The 16,655-nt window shown below is 40.8% G+C and overlaps 1 protein-coding gene across 1 annotated transcript in view; it reads left to right on the forward strand.

Moving 5' to 3' along the window:
* The first annotated feature begins 526 nt into the window (after window positions 1-526).
* Window positions 527-16,655, forward strand: part of dock8 (dedicator of cytokinesis 8) — a 53,447-nt gene continuing 37,318 nt past the window's right edge. Inside the window, 5 exon segments of the mRNA XM_056376344.1 lie at window positions 527-756; window positions 10,047-10,146; window positions 14,595-14,770; window positions 15,437-15,508; window positions 16,111-16,219. Coding sequence (XP_056232319.1) covers window positions 704-756; window positions 10,047-10,146; window positions 14,595-14,770; window positions 15,437-15,508; window positions 16,111-16,219 — 510 coding nt within the window. The 5' untranslated portion in view covers window positions 527-703.

The following is a 16,655-nucleotide window of genomic DNA, read 5'->3' on the forward strand; positions in this document are numbered from 1 at the left end:
AAGAATTAGATTCAAAATACTGTATGATGCAGGCCCTGGATGATTTTTTCCTGGGCAACTATCATGTTTTCCCCAAATGATGTACAAATGGCTTGATACAATAAAAAGTGCATGCAGCTGCTGCGAATGGGGAAAATTCCCCTGAATATAGACTGAAGTTGGGGCTAAGCCCCGAATGTTTGCAATGTCTGACTCCGCCTCTGCTTCTGTCCACCGCTGCATACTGATGAGCAGAAAGTTGAGCACAGCACAGCATTTACAATTTCGAATATTACAGGTGCAAATATTGATCAAATGAAAGGTAACTAACTAACTAACTAACTAACTAACTGACTAACTGACTAACTATCTAACTAACTAACTAACTTGAAAGCTTATTTAAGCAGTGAGAGAGCGCGCGTGGCTCATCCAGCCCGTCCCATCATCCCCTCCCACCCGCGCCTTGCCGGTGTCTGCCCCCCGCCTCCCTCCCTCCCTCTCTCTCTCTCTCTCTCTCTCTCTCTCTCTTTCTCTACGGGATGGCTAAAGTCAAATGCGGAAGTTTACACCCTGTAAAGCTGCTGCCGCCACAACCAACATGAGTGTTGACATGACAGTTGAGCTGTAGCGAGGAGACGGAGCGGTGCGTCGGTGACAGCGAAGCGGCGAGACCGCAGGAAAACCCCTGAAGCCAGTGCCGCTGAACTGGACTTCAGACCCGCATATGGCTTCTTTGGGAAGCGCGGAGCGACGGGCTTTCGCTCTGAAAATCAACAGGTAAAAACCTTTTTCTTGGAAGCTGTTGTTGTTTTGGTGTCAGGATTAGTTTAGGAGTGAAGGTGAACTCTTGGTACCTCCGCATGCAGAGATATGGGAGAAGAGCCCGTTCTTGACAGTTGGAGGGGATTCCGCTGTGGAGCAGGCAGCCACATGTTGTGAATGTTAATGCTGCAGGTTAGTTCACGCTGTCCGAGTGGAGAAAAAAAAAGAAGCCTGGAGGACAATAAACAGCCAACTTTTCTTCCAAGCGCTCATAAAATGTATTACAGGGCATAGCCATGTGATCAGTCATGAATATTTAAGTTTCTCTCTTGTGGGCTCATTATTTTGATAAACTAATAGTTTGAAGTGGAGAAACAGTGCTGAACTTTCTACACTAATCTGACAAATCTGTATCATATCATTGTTATTTCCTCCCCATGAGGATGCTGATTCTATATCTAGTGTTTCTAATATGATCATTTCCTGTAGTGTGTAAAGTCTGACTAGTCCATAGAACTGTTATAAATGAGAAGGGATGTGGTCATAGTTCCTGCTGTGACTTTGTCCAGGTGTGGAGGAAGTTGTGTAGATGGAAGTCTATTGTGTACCAAACCTCTTCTGCAGTGCAATTCATTAAAACAAATACACTAATATGCCCTCAGCCCAGGCATATGAGGCTTCCCCAGGCCTCTCTTGTAATGGCAGTGTAGGTCAAACTGAGTGCTGTGTTGCACATTTTGAACGTGATGTTGGTGCAGTTTACAGTGCACCGGGGTTCATTGACATTGTGGAAGTGCATAAGGGCAGAGGTGGTGATTCATTTTGGTCAAATTTAGGACAGCATATGATGAGGAGGCAAACTGTTTACCTGCACATTTATTTTTTATAGTCCACAAGCAGCATGTTTAAATCCCAATGGATCCCCTCTTTAACGTGTTATCACCCAGAAATCAGCTCTTTTTTCTTCTCCTGTCACTTTAAAAAGTCTTCATAAGTGTACCATCTAAACCTATGTGATTTGGATGAAAATGCAATATTAATATTTATAATTTATTTTCTTGCATCAGGAATTTTAATGAATCACCACCAAAATGTAGGACTACTGTGACTATTATTTCTTGATTAATCATTTAATTGTTTTGTCCATAAAATGTCAGAATATAGTGAGAAATGGCAATTATAATATCTTAGCATGTAAGATATATGACCTGTTTTGTCCCACCAACAGTCAAAACCCAGAGATTTTTAATTTATATTAATAGAAAACAAAGAAAAACAGCAAATCATATGATTGACATCTTTGGTAGAAAAATTACTCAAACAATTAATCACATTTAGTCTAATTAAGAATTAAGATAGTTAATCTATTGACTAATCAGTTAATCTTCTAATTGTTTGAGGTCTTGTCCAAATCTTTCTATTGTTTTTTTATGATTTTTGTGAGTGTGAAATCCTCTTTCTTCCACTGCAAAAGAACCATACTCTTGTTTTTAATGGCCAGGAGAAATCCTGGATACTGACTTTGCTGTGCTGTGCTGTGCTGTGCTGTGCTGTGCTGTGCTGTGCTGTGCTGTGCTGTGCTGTGCTGTGCTGTGCTGTGCAGAGCTGAGCTCAGCTGCTGAGGGATGTGAGGGATCCTGGGCCACAGCCTGAATCCAGTGATGAGCCAGCAGAGGGGCTGGTTACAAGATGCTGTGCTGTAGCAAAACATGGTGTTGTGGAATGTGTGGTTTCATAGTGTTAACCAGCAAAGCCAATAAGTGATGATGCAGGAGACACAACTCATATTCAGTGACTGATTTTTCAAACTGTTATGAGTTTTAGTGAAGACATTCTGTTGGTTTTTAATATGAAACCATTTTATTTTGACTTATTTCAAATTATATCATCATATTTGTTTTTATGTTGTTGTTGTTGTTGTTGTTGTACTATTATATCATGTACAGCACATATTGTGGAAGTAATATGACACATTTTCCTTTATTATAAAAGTGGACAGTAGAGAGGTGGAAAGGAAATGAAGGCGCAGACAATGGGAATGACATGCAACAAAAGTCCCTGGGTTGGACTCATTGATATTGTGATTACGCTCACTAGTGTCTTAAAGCCTTGGGCCACCAGTATGGCTTGATATATATTATTTCATAGGAAGAACAAGACTTCTGAAAAATATCTGAAAAATATCTCAAGGGGAAAATCAACAACGAGAAAATCATGGCAACAAAAGAGACAGAAACAAACCACATGGACAAAGAGGAACAATGGTCACAAGGTGAAACTCAAATGTGCAGCATATAGGCGGAAAAGCCTCTCAATTGCCACACAAACTATTATAACCAATATTAATATATTTGTTTGCACTGGTGTATTAGTTACATCAGGGTTAAGGAGGCAATGTTCACTTTTCCAACCCTGACAACCCTATATGTTTTCATATAGTTCCTCTGTAGATCTCTCTATCAGGATGGAGTGTGAAGGAAATCCTGCACACTGTGGACACTGTGTGGCTCTGGTTTCACTTCGCTTTTTGCTCATGGCAGTTTTGAATCAGGAAATGTGTGTTTCTTCATAAGCACCTAAAAAGGGGAATGGAAAACAATTATGAAAACACTAACATACAATCATAGTATAGCACAGTGTTCAGCTATGGTGAAATGCCATGGTGATCAAACGTAACTTAACACTTAAATATTCCTCAGCTGAACATGATGTTTCATACAAGCATATGGTAACAGGTGTGAGGACAGCTGTGGACGTGGGGCCTCTGTTGTTCAATGCTCTTAAGTGGCAGGGGGATCCGGATTGAGTTGCATCTGATTTCCTCTGTGCTCTGGCTCATGACATCTGTTAACCCTCATGGCTGTTGGTGGGCAATTGAGTTATGGGGTGGGTAGGGTGTCAAATGGACACACACCTTCCTTAAAAAAGAAAAGAAACAACATTTGAATTAAATGACTCGCCCTGTGATTAAAGCATTCAAACTTGAAAGTTGTTTTTAAACTTTGCTTTGGTCACTTTTTCTTGCTTGGAGCTGCTTGTGACCTGACTCTTGCCAAATGACTGCTGTGTTTGTGCGTGCCTCCCTCTGACAGGAAGCTGAGCTGTGATGGTGCTGATAGCAGTAAGACCCATTAAGTCTGGAGACATATGATAGTATGAGACACACAGTGGGGGCATCCCTTTGGTCTGCTTTCCCCCTCTTGTCATGTACGCCACAACACTCTGTTTCCCTGTGCTTCCTCTTTGGCTCAGATGAAGTGACTCATATAAGGAGGGAGAGGTTTTTTTTAGGCTATAACATACAAGCTAAAGGAGCCACCCACCTCTGGTGGATTGACGTGATAATAATGATGATAATAGGGATAATGGTAGGCTGGCTGACGAGCATGCCTGGTGGGAGCCATGTCTTGTGGAGTAAATACAGATAACTGTGAGTAGAATTATAGATGAGGCTATCTGGGGAGCCTATTAATCAGAAGTGTAGCCATGAGAAGCAGTGATAGTGCAGGTTTAGAGCCGAACTCAATTTGAGCAATGCTTGGCCAGTGATTCCAGAAACGCTGACAGGAACACACCATATGCACACACAGCAAGTGCAGACCTGCTATAGACAGCATGACGTAACAAAAATGGAGCCGGCCTCTTTCTATAGGGAGGGGATGATAAAGGGTTTCCACTCTGGAGCCCACAATGAGATTTCTTAACTTGGGTGTGAGTCCTGAGACCTATCAGAAAACACCCAGCTTTTGTGCTGGTACTCATTTCAAGAAATATTCCCCTATAATGACCAAATGTAGTTATAATGCCACAGGATTGTAAAACAGCTGTATGTAGTGTCTGGTATTCATATCAAAGGACTCGCAGTAGCCTGTCTAACAGCATTGCTGACAGATTAGAGGCATATTTGACAGCTCACAGATAATTGAAATAATGGGGTCACCCACAAAGCTGCTTTAATGAAAGTTATTTTATTCTGATTAATGCTAAAACATTTTGCCTCTCTGTCCTTCTCAGTTTCTTTGAATAAGAGAGTTTCCTTTTTATCCTTCTTATACAGGATGACCTAATTAGCACAGTGTGACAGTGGCGATGAGAGGTTATGACAATATCATAGCTATTCTCTGTGAAGGGAATCAATAATATTCCATTGTTGTATAGCTGGTAGCAGTCAAAGTCTGGTTGATTTGACTTTGCTGTCTAGTAATGCAGGAACTAATTCGATTCATCCAAAAATGTTTAAGTTGATTAATGATTGATTAGTCCACTAATCAGTTCTATGACATGACAAAGTGATGCTGTAATCGATCATGTGCATGATATAGTATTTATGATATACTTTCAGCTATTTTACTAACAAACAACAGGATAATAGTGTGAAAAATGCGCTGAGTCTCAATGTGTTTTTACAGTGTGCCTATTCTGTCAGCAGCCCTGGTTTATAACTGGAGTTTACCGTCAGTTGTAATTCTGCCTCTACATCGACTCTGTGGGAGCAGCTGTTTTAGAGTGCCATCCTCATTAGTGCTGATTACCTATTCTAATTATATCTCATGAAAAAAGACAAAGGAAACTGGTAATTATTGTCACAGGCTCTGTGGTAAGCTAAGAGAATTCCTCCTTAATAACAATTCAAATGTTCCATCCCAAATAGGGAGCATTTATTGACATTTTTCAATTGATTTTCTGTGGTTGAGCTTGGTCTGAAGTCTCTTCTTGAAGCATGTTACATTGTTACATAGTGACAATCGGTATGTTTACATGCACACAAGAAATCTGGTTATTCAGAGATATCAGGTTACGTTGAAAATCAGCCAACGTGTCCACATGCACTGTGTTGACCTGGATACTGCAAAACTGTGTATGCGTGTAGCATGACAGTGGTCAGATTTAATTCTTACTCCGACCTTATTGTTAAACCATGATTAAATCATGATTTTTTGCGCAGGATTTTCTGGCACACCCAAATCATACAAACGTCTACTTCCACATTATTACTGTAAGTTGTGATGGACCCTCAACATGACTAAAGTGATATTGTGATTACAGAGGCCTCACTGCCAGCAGATGACTGGTTCTCTCTGAAAAACAGTCTTAACCACATTAAGTATTATTGTAGCAAGATGTAATTCTGATCATTGTGTTGTAGTTTGCTACACTATTTTAGTTTTCGTACACTTCCTATTTATTATACAGTATAGTGCACTGTTCGCCATTTTATTGTGAGTGTTAAATTACGATATAGTGCCCTCAAAAATTAAACAGCTATCAGTGATCTTACAATGATATGTAAGCATCTGAACTCTCAATTAACTGCTCGCTATAGACTAAACTACTAACTGTCCATTACATCGGGAGCAGTGAATGAGTGAACAAGGGGGTGATTTTGGGCACTGACTTATCCTTTCGTTGGAAGTGTACATTGAAGAGGTGTGGGCGTGTCTCTTTATTGCACAGTGAGAGTTGCAGCGTCAACTGATTTGCTGATGTGGCTTTGTTCACATTTATTGGTGGTGAATAACGTGGGGAAATGCCACTGTGGTCATTTTTAGACATCTCCGACCTTAAGCTCAGTGTCTCGATGGGGCTCCAAAACCTCAGAAGCTGAAGCTCAAGACCAAAGCAGTCAACTTCAATAGCAGCTTTTTTTCATAGGCAGGGTCAGTCCCAGTTTAAGGAAGGTGGTGTAACTATTTCTCCGAGCTCACTCTGTCTTGCTCATGATCGTTGTGTCCCTGTCAGTGAAAAGCATTGACAGTCAAGTACTTGTCCCTTTGTGGTGTTGTCTTTGGGTTGATCCATTACAAGAATTGATCGCTTTTTCAGTCTTTGTGTGTTGGTGTGGTTTCAGTAAAAAGTAATGATCAAGACATTAGTTTCTGCTGGGCCTATGACACAAGCTGCTTTTGGTATCATTTTGCCTAAATGACCAAAATCCAAAGCCCTACTTTTTGTCTTCCTGACAAGAGCAGCTTTGGTTTAATGTAACACAGGATGCCAAGACACAGGCAGTTTAAAGAGAATGACAGATGCTGTCTGCTGTGACAAGCTGTTTGTCTACTAGTGGTAAAATAATGCCTGCTTGGCTCTGCTGGCAAGAGCTGATTACTGTTTTACTTGCCCGGTCTTTTTATAGACATCCTCTGAATGTGTGTCAGTATATGCAAGTAAGCAATCCCATGTGTGCATGCGTGTGAGAATGTATGTATATAATGATACTTTATATACAGAATAGTATCGGTTGGGATGCATAAGCTTTGTCTCTCAAATGGCAATGAAAGACACAGAGGGAGGCTACATAATAGTGGCAGAGTGGTTATGGGCTCACTCTGTACACAGGGTAGGGCATGTTTCTTTGAAGTTATGAGAAGTTTTTACAAGGTTTAAATTGCCTTGGGTACAAGCTTAATACACCCACCAGACAATCTGCCCTTGGGCATAAAATTACATTCTTGTTTGCTTAGATTTTTACCTCTGCCAAGGAGGTTATGATTTCACCCGTGTCTGTTAGTTAGTCGGTTTGTTTGTTCAACCGATCTGCACCAAACTTGGTGGAGGGATGGGGCATAGTCCAGGGAGGAACTCATTATTTTTTGGTGTAGATCCAGTTAAAGGGGCATATGTAGGAGTTATTTTTATAACCTTCCTAACCTGTGTGAGATAGGGTGTTTTTTTTTTTTTACATTTTCACCAATTTCTCAGGAAATATTGTTTAAATCTTGATGTAGAAAATCACACATGTTTATGGCGATGACATCTATAAGTTTGTTCAGTTTGATGCGGATCCAGATAATAATGCGGATCTGATGGGAGAAAATGCTAAGTTGCTAGTTGTTCTTATTGTTAATAGTAAGTAACTCTGCATTTCATTGTACATGCATCTAATAAAATTACACAGTAAATAATAGTGATTGCGACCTAGCAGTGATACAATAATGCTGACATCTACATTTCACACAATGGGTAATAAAACCATACAGCTGTCTTGTGTAAATATTAAAGATAAATAAATAAAGCTATACTTGAGAACGAAAGATGTGTAGAATTATTTGCCTTTGCGGAGGTATGTGCTCTACTGATTTGTTTTTCTTGCAAAGACTAATCTTGTAAAGACTACCCTAGGCCTGTTTCTTGTGCAATGCGCATTTAAACTATTTAAACCAGCAATTTATAACATCAGAATCGAATAAATCCCAGCAGTAGCCCATTATCATTTCAAAGTGAAACATGCTAAAACCAATCGGACTAAAGAGGAGATATCTGATCCAGGAGTCATAACTCTGCTTTGTCAATTACTCTGAGGAGGTGGATCTGAGAGGAGTGTCATTCCTCGTGTTGACTTGAAGCTTTGTAGAGCTTTAGTTTCTTACCTACAGCCACTTTAAGCTCCACTGGCTTATGTGATTTAACACATTGCATTACAAGAAGAGTAACCAAGCACATTCCTTTTAGACATTAGAAGTGTAGAAAGTGGGCGTGTGAAGAGGCCTCAGTTTGTTGATGTGCTGGTTCAAAGTGGTGTGTATATGTGAGATCCCTCAACAACCACTGTCCACGAACTGCTCTAATACACCTGCTCAGCAGCCAGCAATGACGGAAATGTGTGGCTGTGCTGAGCAGCTTTCACACGCATTTGTAGGATATGTGTGTGCACCTTTATACTCTCTGAGATGAATGAGGGTTAAAAATAAGAGTCAGTTAAGAGTTACGTGTGTGTGTTGTTGCTCAGAGTGTCATGCATGTGTGGTATAATATGCTTCATCAGATTTAGTTTTTTCTTTTTGTATGCCATTTGCAGCCATTTATTTCTGTAGTGTACATCCTTGCACTATTGTTTGATTTTAGCTTCTCTGATAGTGTGCTATGTTTAAATGAAATAGTGCTGCACTGCTGGACTTTGCTCTTTGTTTAAATTTGTATACTGCTCTCCCACCCATGCCTTAACCTTCCCTGGCATGCAGTAATTGTGTTGATTCAGCATGTAACATGATTGACAAGAGGGAGGGGAAAGTGTTTTAAACAGCAGGATTGGGTAGATGTAGATGTAGTCTTTGTTAAAGGCTTTACAGATTAACTGTAAATTTTCAGAAATGCACGTGTGGACATGCCTGTCAGCTTTTCTTGACTCTTTAAAAGAGAACTGGCTTGGTGACAGATTGTTGCTCCAGAACATTAATGATATTATCAGTTGTTTGCATGAAGCTGTGTCACAGACTCTACGTGCTTCATGACTCTGCAGTTTCAGTGATTTTGTCATGCTGCATTCCTCCATTGCATTGGTGTTTATGGGTTTGTGGTGGTAATTAGTAACAGGGCTGTTGTAACAATGGCCGTGGGGACTTAATGAACCCATGAGATTGACCACAGGGGAAGCAGTCGGGAATGTGACCCATTTGCTTAAGTCGTTGCCCTCTAACTTTGCACTGTGTAGCAATGTTGCAATAAAGTCTTTCTGACACACATGCAAAATTACATACAAAAACAAGCAATCTTGACATAACACACAAACAAAAACATACATTCACACACACTAAACACACATTCTTGTGCTTATACACATAAAATTGGCCTTGAATTGCTCAGCTGCGTAGAATAAAGCACTCACTGCATGGTGTGGTTGGGGTCCGATGATATGGTAAATTAATTACAAAGAAATAGACGGTGCATTAGCTCTCTGTTGCATTGAGATCAAATGTGTGCAACAAAGTGGGGCACTGGCTCTGTTGGCATTCTCTTCTCTCCCTTGGAGAAAGCTACAGGCAAACACACAGAAACACACACACACACACCAACCCCATTTACCCAATATATTTGAATACTACTCCACTCCTGTGTCATGTTGATTTCCTGCTCGGTTTGACCCTTAAATCAGGACACCATATTTATTCCACTGCCTGTATGGCTGCCAGAATGACAAAGCCTTTACACAGCCAGCAGAGAGGTGCTTCTGTACAGAGTGAACAATAGTTTGAATGGAATCATCATGGCTGACCAATTCAAGCTAATGCGAGTAGGAACAATGGTGGAATTGCTGTTGCATCTCTCATTAAGATACACTGCTCATGTTGTTGGAAATGTACAGAAGTTCAGGTTTTACAGGACGTTGTAGAGGTTTTTCTTTATAGAAATATATTCCCTTACATCTGGAGAATATGATTTGAAGGCTGGTGCATCTCTGTAGCACTACAATGCCTCATTTATAATGGTGCTATGTTATGACGCATTTTACCTTAATCGAAAAACTGCAGCTTCTGAGTCCTTAACACAAAACCTTATGCATCTGCATGTGTTTGCATGTTCTGTTCCAGGCACTCCTCTGCAGAGATCAGACGACACTTTGGTGGGAACTATGGCTTTCAACACAGCCGAACCAACTCCAATGCTTCAGCCTCAGTGTGCCTCACTGTGGTGAGTTTCCTTTCATAAAAATATAGTTACCTATCCAAATGTCTAACATGTTACGTGTGTTTAAGAAGATCTAAGAAGACTAAAAATGAACGCTGTACCTATGATGTTATTTCAGCTGATACTAGTGATGTAATGCTAGCTGAGGAGAAGTACTGTATCCAGAAGGTCAGCGTTGTGGTTTCCTCTAATGCTGCATTCACTCAGACACAGCTTTAGTGTTTGTGCTTACACCCCCACAGGACTATAAGCATATCTTCTTCACATCCCTGTTTACTGTCATTAGCACTGAGAATGTTTGACTCTGGTGTCCAGTCCTGAAGATTATAATTTGAATTGTAGAATTTCTGCTTCAACATAAGCCAATGCCTTTGCAAAAACAGCTGTCTGCATTTCTGCTAAAGAGCTGAGTATTTTTAGGTAGAATCTTTCTTCCTCTTACAATAGATGAGATGAGAACTTAGTCACGGCTTAACATGCTTTTGTCAAAGCCGGGCTGACACCGCCTGTTCTTTGATTTAACAGGGTTTGGAAAACCTAGTGTGCCATTATGACAGGTTGTTTTCTTACCGCTTTAGTCGAAGCCTAGCAGACAGTCAGAGTGATTCCTGCTCTCTCAAGCAAGCAGGCAGAATGATGCACAGTAATCCTTTGCAGGGATTTGTTCCCACTACACTCTTAGTCTCTCGGTGGTACCCTCTGAACCTCTGCCACACATCCACTCATCTTTCCTCTTTCAGTCTTCCTGCTTTTTTTTTTCTATTTCTGTCTGTTCCTCACATTTCTTCAGTCTCTTCCACCCTACATGTCCTCTCATTTAAAGGGAGATGCTGAAGCTCTCAGGCTTCTGACATATCTGTGTGCATGAGTGACTGATCTGAAGCCCTTTGACACTTTCCCACTGATGATCCTTGAGCTCCTCAGCTAACAGGGTTTGGGTACTTGGACCATGCGTCCCACCCTAGTTTGCAGCGTGCAACATGGTTAATCTATAACCTGCTTGGGAAATGGGTCAGTGCCTTGGCCACTGACAGGCACTGGATGGGGCCTGCTTACCTTGCAGCTTACACGGGCAAATCTTTAATATGGCTAGATTTGGGATGCGGGAGAGGGGTTTTAATACTATAATCTCTGGGATGATAGTTTCCCATTATTCAGCAGTCGTGTCTAGCATGGGGATGAGGGTGGGATGTTTGTTGAAAGGAGGTAGGGATGTTTGTTGTTCCAGTTGTGATGTGGCTCGATTTGTTGATTGTCATCACTCTCCCTCTCTTACCCCACTGCTATTTTCAGTGCCTGAAATGACGAAACGTGGACTGATCAGTCTTGTTTGTGGTCGGTTTAAATACAAATTGAGAGATTAGGACAAAGAGCTGCATGTGTTTTTATGAATGTGTGCAGAGCTTCTTTGTGTGTGTGTGTGTGTGTGTGTCTGTGTGTGCGTGCGTATAAGCGGCATGCACGTGTTTGTGTGTGTGTGTGTGTGTGTGTCTGTAGTTTCTCTTCCTGTCTGTTGAAACACCAGTTGATGGAGGGACGCCTTGCTAATGTCACTTCCTTTAAAATCTTTTGGTTTTCAACTCTAAACTGCAAGACACTGCCTTCATGCTCAAAACGGCTGTCAAAACATTTTGTGGGTTCAAACACTCAGGCTCAACGTCAACATTCATTTGACTGGCTATAAACACCTCTTCTCAGATATACTGGAGTTCCTCTACTAGGAATATGAAGATCAACTTAAAGAGGATCTGTGCACTGCGTTGTGGCTTAGTTTCAACAAAAAGAATTCAGTGTCCGTAGGTGCACACTTTAGTTTCCCATATCCGGAGTGCGCCATTTTGTACACTTCCTTTTTACAGTTTTCAGTTTTCAGCAGGGTAAGTCTACAATTTCCGTATGAGCGTAACTATCATTTAATGGAACTTTAGAATGACATTTTTAGCATGCAAGATTGTTTTAAATATAATGATTCAGTTTTAATGCAGCTGTACTTTGTTCGATCATTGTTTGTCACGAGTTCTTTACCTGCCTATTTTCTCTACCGGCATGTTTTTGCCAGTTTACATTGAGAACAGTGATATTGGTAGATACATATTTTTTTCAATGGATTAATTTTATTTAAAACAGCCTCCACTAGTAATTGATACAATGTGTCGTGGCTTTAAAATGTGTAATTGTTTAATCTCAAAAAAAGCTTTTATTTTATTCTCTTCTTGATGCATGTGTGATTGCATGAGTTTTGTCTGATGTAGATTTCCGGTCCTTCCTGCTTTTAAAATGTTCTCATTTTGTTGTGCAAAGGCATAATCTTTATGATCACTAGTGAGTAACCTGATACAGAGTCTGGCTGCTGATTTGGCAAAGAGAGGGACTTTCTTGCGAGCTCCTCTCATGACTTCACAGAGCAGCAGACGCTGATCAGAGGCATGCATAGATTTGCATTCATTTGTATTTGTTAGCCTCCATACTAAACAAGAAAAAGAGGTCATGCTACAATGATTGTTTGAACTTTGAGGCAGGGAGCCAGAGAGATGCACATATGGAGAAGACTGCCACTGTATAGGCACTGTTGAGGCTGACGCCTCCTCCTTAGAACAGAGGCGTTCAAGGTTTCCTCTATAGGCCTGTCATTTAAAATAATAATGATACAGTTGTTCCGTCTGCCTGGCTGTCTTTTCTTTCCTTCTTGTATTGCATGCAAAGCATTAATACTAACCCATGTGGTACAATTTGCTCCTGAGTGCTCACCAGAGAAAAATATCCCTTAGGGTGGATCGATGTGCAAAAACATGTCTGAAGGCAAATGGAATTTGCTCTGCTTTCAAAAGTTAAGCACAGCAGTGACTCATACTGTAGCTGCAGTTATCTCTACCTCCTCTGTGTGTACATATTATGTGTTCGTGTGTGTGCCATTGGCTGATTTGGCTCTGCATTTTTCTTCTCTCTCTCTCTCTCTCTTTCTCTCTCTCTCTTCTGTACACTCACTCTCTCACTCTTTCGCACTCTACCTGTTTGTCATGCAAATGCTTCCCATCTGTGACAGTGTGCAGCATTAAAAGCTTAAATATTCTTTTTGGATTGGACAGATTTGCATCCTTAACACAGTGCATTGCATATGTTGAAACATTTTGAGGTGAAAGTTTCCGTTATTTATTAATTATTTAGGAATCTCTTTCCAAGCTTTTACCTACATCTGCCACCGCCTGCATGCTCTCATCAGATTGGAGCTCTGCCCTGTTTGCAGCCCCTTTTCACAGAGACACCTGCTCCATGCAGGTTCCCCTTTTTTACAAACACAGCAGGCCATGCACCACAAAAGAGATGTGTGTTATCTCATCAGTTGTGTTTCTTTTTCCTTCGGAGCGCTTTCTAATCATGAAAAGCTTCATCTATTCCTCCTCTTTGAGTGCCAGTGGGAATTTGTTTCATGGTGTGTAGATGATTTTAACAATATGTTCGGATTCAAAGACCCATATCAACATTTCAACCCATTTGTACTGTACATGAAAGTGATTACAGCCTTTCCTTTGATCTGCTGTAGCTCTGCAGTGTGGGTTGAGTTTCTGGCTAAAAATAGGTTCTCAGGAAAAAAAAACAACAAAAAACTGCCTGGGTGTCTGATACAGGCCAGTTTGCTCCAGTTTCTATTTATGTATGTGTTTGAATCTTTTGTTCCTCGACAGGTAAAGGGATGGAAATTGATAAGACTTTATTGATACCAATGCCATTATCGATTCAGCTTATCGATCCAATTCTTTATCAATTCCCTTATATATTCCCGTGGATTTTCTGTGTGGATAGAAGATAGATAACTGCTCTGTAGTTGTTCAATCCCTTGAGGAGGGGGTGCTGTCTGCCTCTTTAGGTCTTCCTTGTATTAATGTACAAAAAAAAAAAAAACAGCTCTCGGACGGGAACAAGTGTTTCAGCATGTTGCTGGTGTTTCCACAATTGCTTGAAATCTTAGTGCCACAGACATTGCACGTTGCGCTGTTAGCGTCATTTTGTGTGGAATTGAGCCACACTTCCTCGACTCCTTCATTGTCGTTTGCGCTGATTGCCTCCCACGAAAGCGTGACGCCAATGTTTTGCAAGCCGCGCAAAAGCATCATAAAGGGAATCGTTAAGCATAAAGGCAAATTATGTCGATGGATCGAACCAGTTGGAACCGGTTCTCAACTGGAACCGGTTCTAGATTCCCATCCCAGGTATGAGGTGTTACTAAAATAAATAAATAATCATGATAAAATAGGTAAATAATCATGATTCAACCTCCTCTCCTATGTTTAACATTTCCTCAGTTCTCCTTTGCATTATGCAGATATGATTGAGGACTCTGCAAACTCTAGCTTTTCACAAATTATTAATCTATTTTGTTTGTTGCTGTTTCTTTAACATTCAACTTTGATATTGTCACCGTATCCCTAAACCCGTCCTCGTTCTTTCTTCAGCCCCAGTCGTATGAAGCGGTGGAGCCCCTGGACCTGGAGGAGTTCTTGATGTCACAGCTACGAAGTGGAGACTCAGACCTGATGCAAGAACTTGGAGACTTTCCTGACGATGACCTGAGAGTGGATCAGTTGGAGAAGGAGTGTCGCACCGTTAGACACTCTGTCCCTGAAGATGGGTGGGTTGCAGACCAAGACACATTAAACAACAGAGGAAACCCATAGTCTAATAGTAGTTTTCAGCCCATCATCAGTGCTAATATCTGCATTGTTCATGAGCCCTGTGTTAGTTAAAAGTCAAATGACAATCTCAACGCATTCTGGTTTAATAAAATAATGATGAAGAAGTAAAAAAAAATTAACAGAAGTAAAGAAATATTGACCTAACAGTGAATAAAGACTCTTTAGACACATACAGACTATAAGAAAGGCAATCACAAGTTAGAACAAGATCACACACAGAAATAAGGCAATACGTTTCTCAGGCCATTTCTCGTGTGTAGAGTAGGACAGTGTTCCCTGGGAGTTATAGATATCTGGAAAACTCATGGTTGCAGAATTACAACCACAGCGATATTATCATTATCATCATCATCGTCATCATCATCAGTATCTCAGGACTTAATGAGTGTATTTGAATGTCTAAAATCATTGTAAAACAATTCTGTCAATGTCTGTTACTTAGACTACTCAGAGCATTCGCTTATCCCACACCTTGTCCATGAAGTGCAGATTGAGATAGCAGAGGAATGTAAAGTTTTCAGTTGTCTGTGAATGTTTCCTTGCATGTCTGCTTGTGTGAACATATCTTCATACTCTCCTCATCCCTATTCCTCTCCCTGTAGAGTGGAGTTGGAGCCCCATGTCAGAGACTGCGTAACGAGTTACACCCAGCCATGGCTTGTGGTTTCTCGAAGGTAAGTATTCGCCCTCCAGTAACAACAACATGGACAGATACTTTTAAAATGACAAAATCCACTGTACTCCAGAACTGTTTTAAATAAATAAACTAAACAGATGTTTTATTTTGGAAATAATACCTGATAGGATGTTCTCTGAACCAGTGTTCATCTGCTTGTTGTGGATACTTACAAGCTGCAACGTTTTAACCGCAGGTCCCCCTAATATACCCACAAGGTAGTTTAGCTGTTACACTGTGCAAGAGGTGCCAACTGTCTGAGAAGTTGAATGTGTCTGTGGAACAGGAGACAAAGAGGCTGAAGAGAGCCTGATAAACAATACACCGGGATCTTCCGTCTGATACATTGTAGTACTTGGTTTATCTCTGTCTCTCTCCCACATACACTACACACATACTGACTATGTTGCGTAAGACTTCTGTTTTTGTTGTTATCTAGATTGATTACAAATGTATCAGTTGTAACCATGCATATCTTTTCTGTGTGTGTGTGTGTGTGTGTGTGTGTGTGTGTGTGTGTGTGTGTGTGTGTGTGTGTGTGTGTGTGTGTGTGTGTGTGTGTGTGTGTGTGTGTGTGTGTGTGTGTGTGTGTGTGTGTAGGTGCCAGGGGGATGGCTGGAGTGCGTATTCGGAGCGAGCTGGCCTACACAAACTCCTTCGGAAACAGACCTTTGAGTCTGATGTCCAGCCAGAAGACCAACAGAAACCAGTAAGGAACACAAATGAAAACAAACCCTGCATTTTAACACACAAAGTCACCCTCAGTTTCAATTTCAAACTAAAATAAATTGGGATACATTAACCAATAAATCCTCAACGTAAAAAACCCTTGCTAATATTCTTTTTTCAAACCTGAGTCTATTAAATTGAGGACATTAACCAGGTTTCCTACTTACACGTTTTACTGAGCCTGTGTCTTAACCAACAATCTCTCTTACTCAATAAAGGAGAAGTGTTAGCCTTCTTCAGAAAGCCTTTTTCAAAACCATTCTTGTGCAGTGTGGCCTGCTGCTTTGCTACACTGCAGAATTTCTTTTACATCTTTCCTTCTTTAGTAAGTCTTTTCTTCAGACCTGTAGTGTTGCTTATGTGTCACTGTACTATTGTGTGTCAGCCAACAAACACGTCATATCGTTTAAACCACA

This window comes from Seriola aureovittata, chromosome 5 (genome assembly GCF_021018895.1).
Source record: "Seriola aureovittata isolate HTS-2021-v1 ecotype China chromosome 5, ASM2101889v1, whole genome shotgun sequence".
NCBI lineage: Eukaryota > Metazoa > Chordata > Actinopteri > Carangiformes > Carangidae > Seriola > Seriola aureovittata.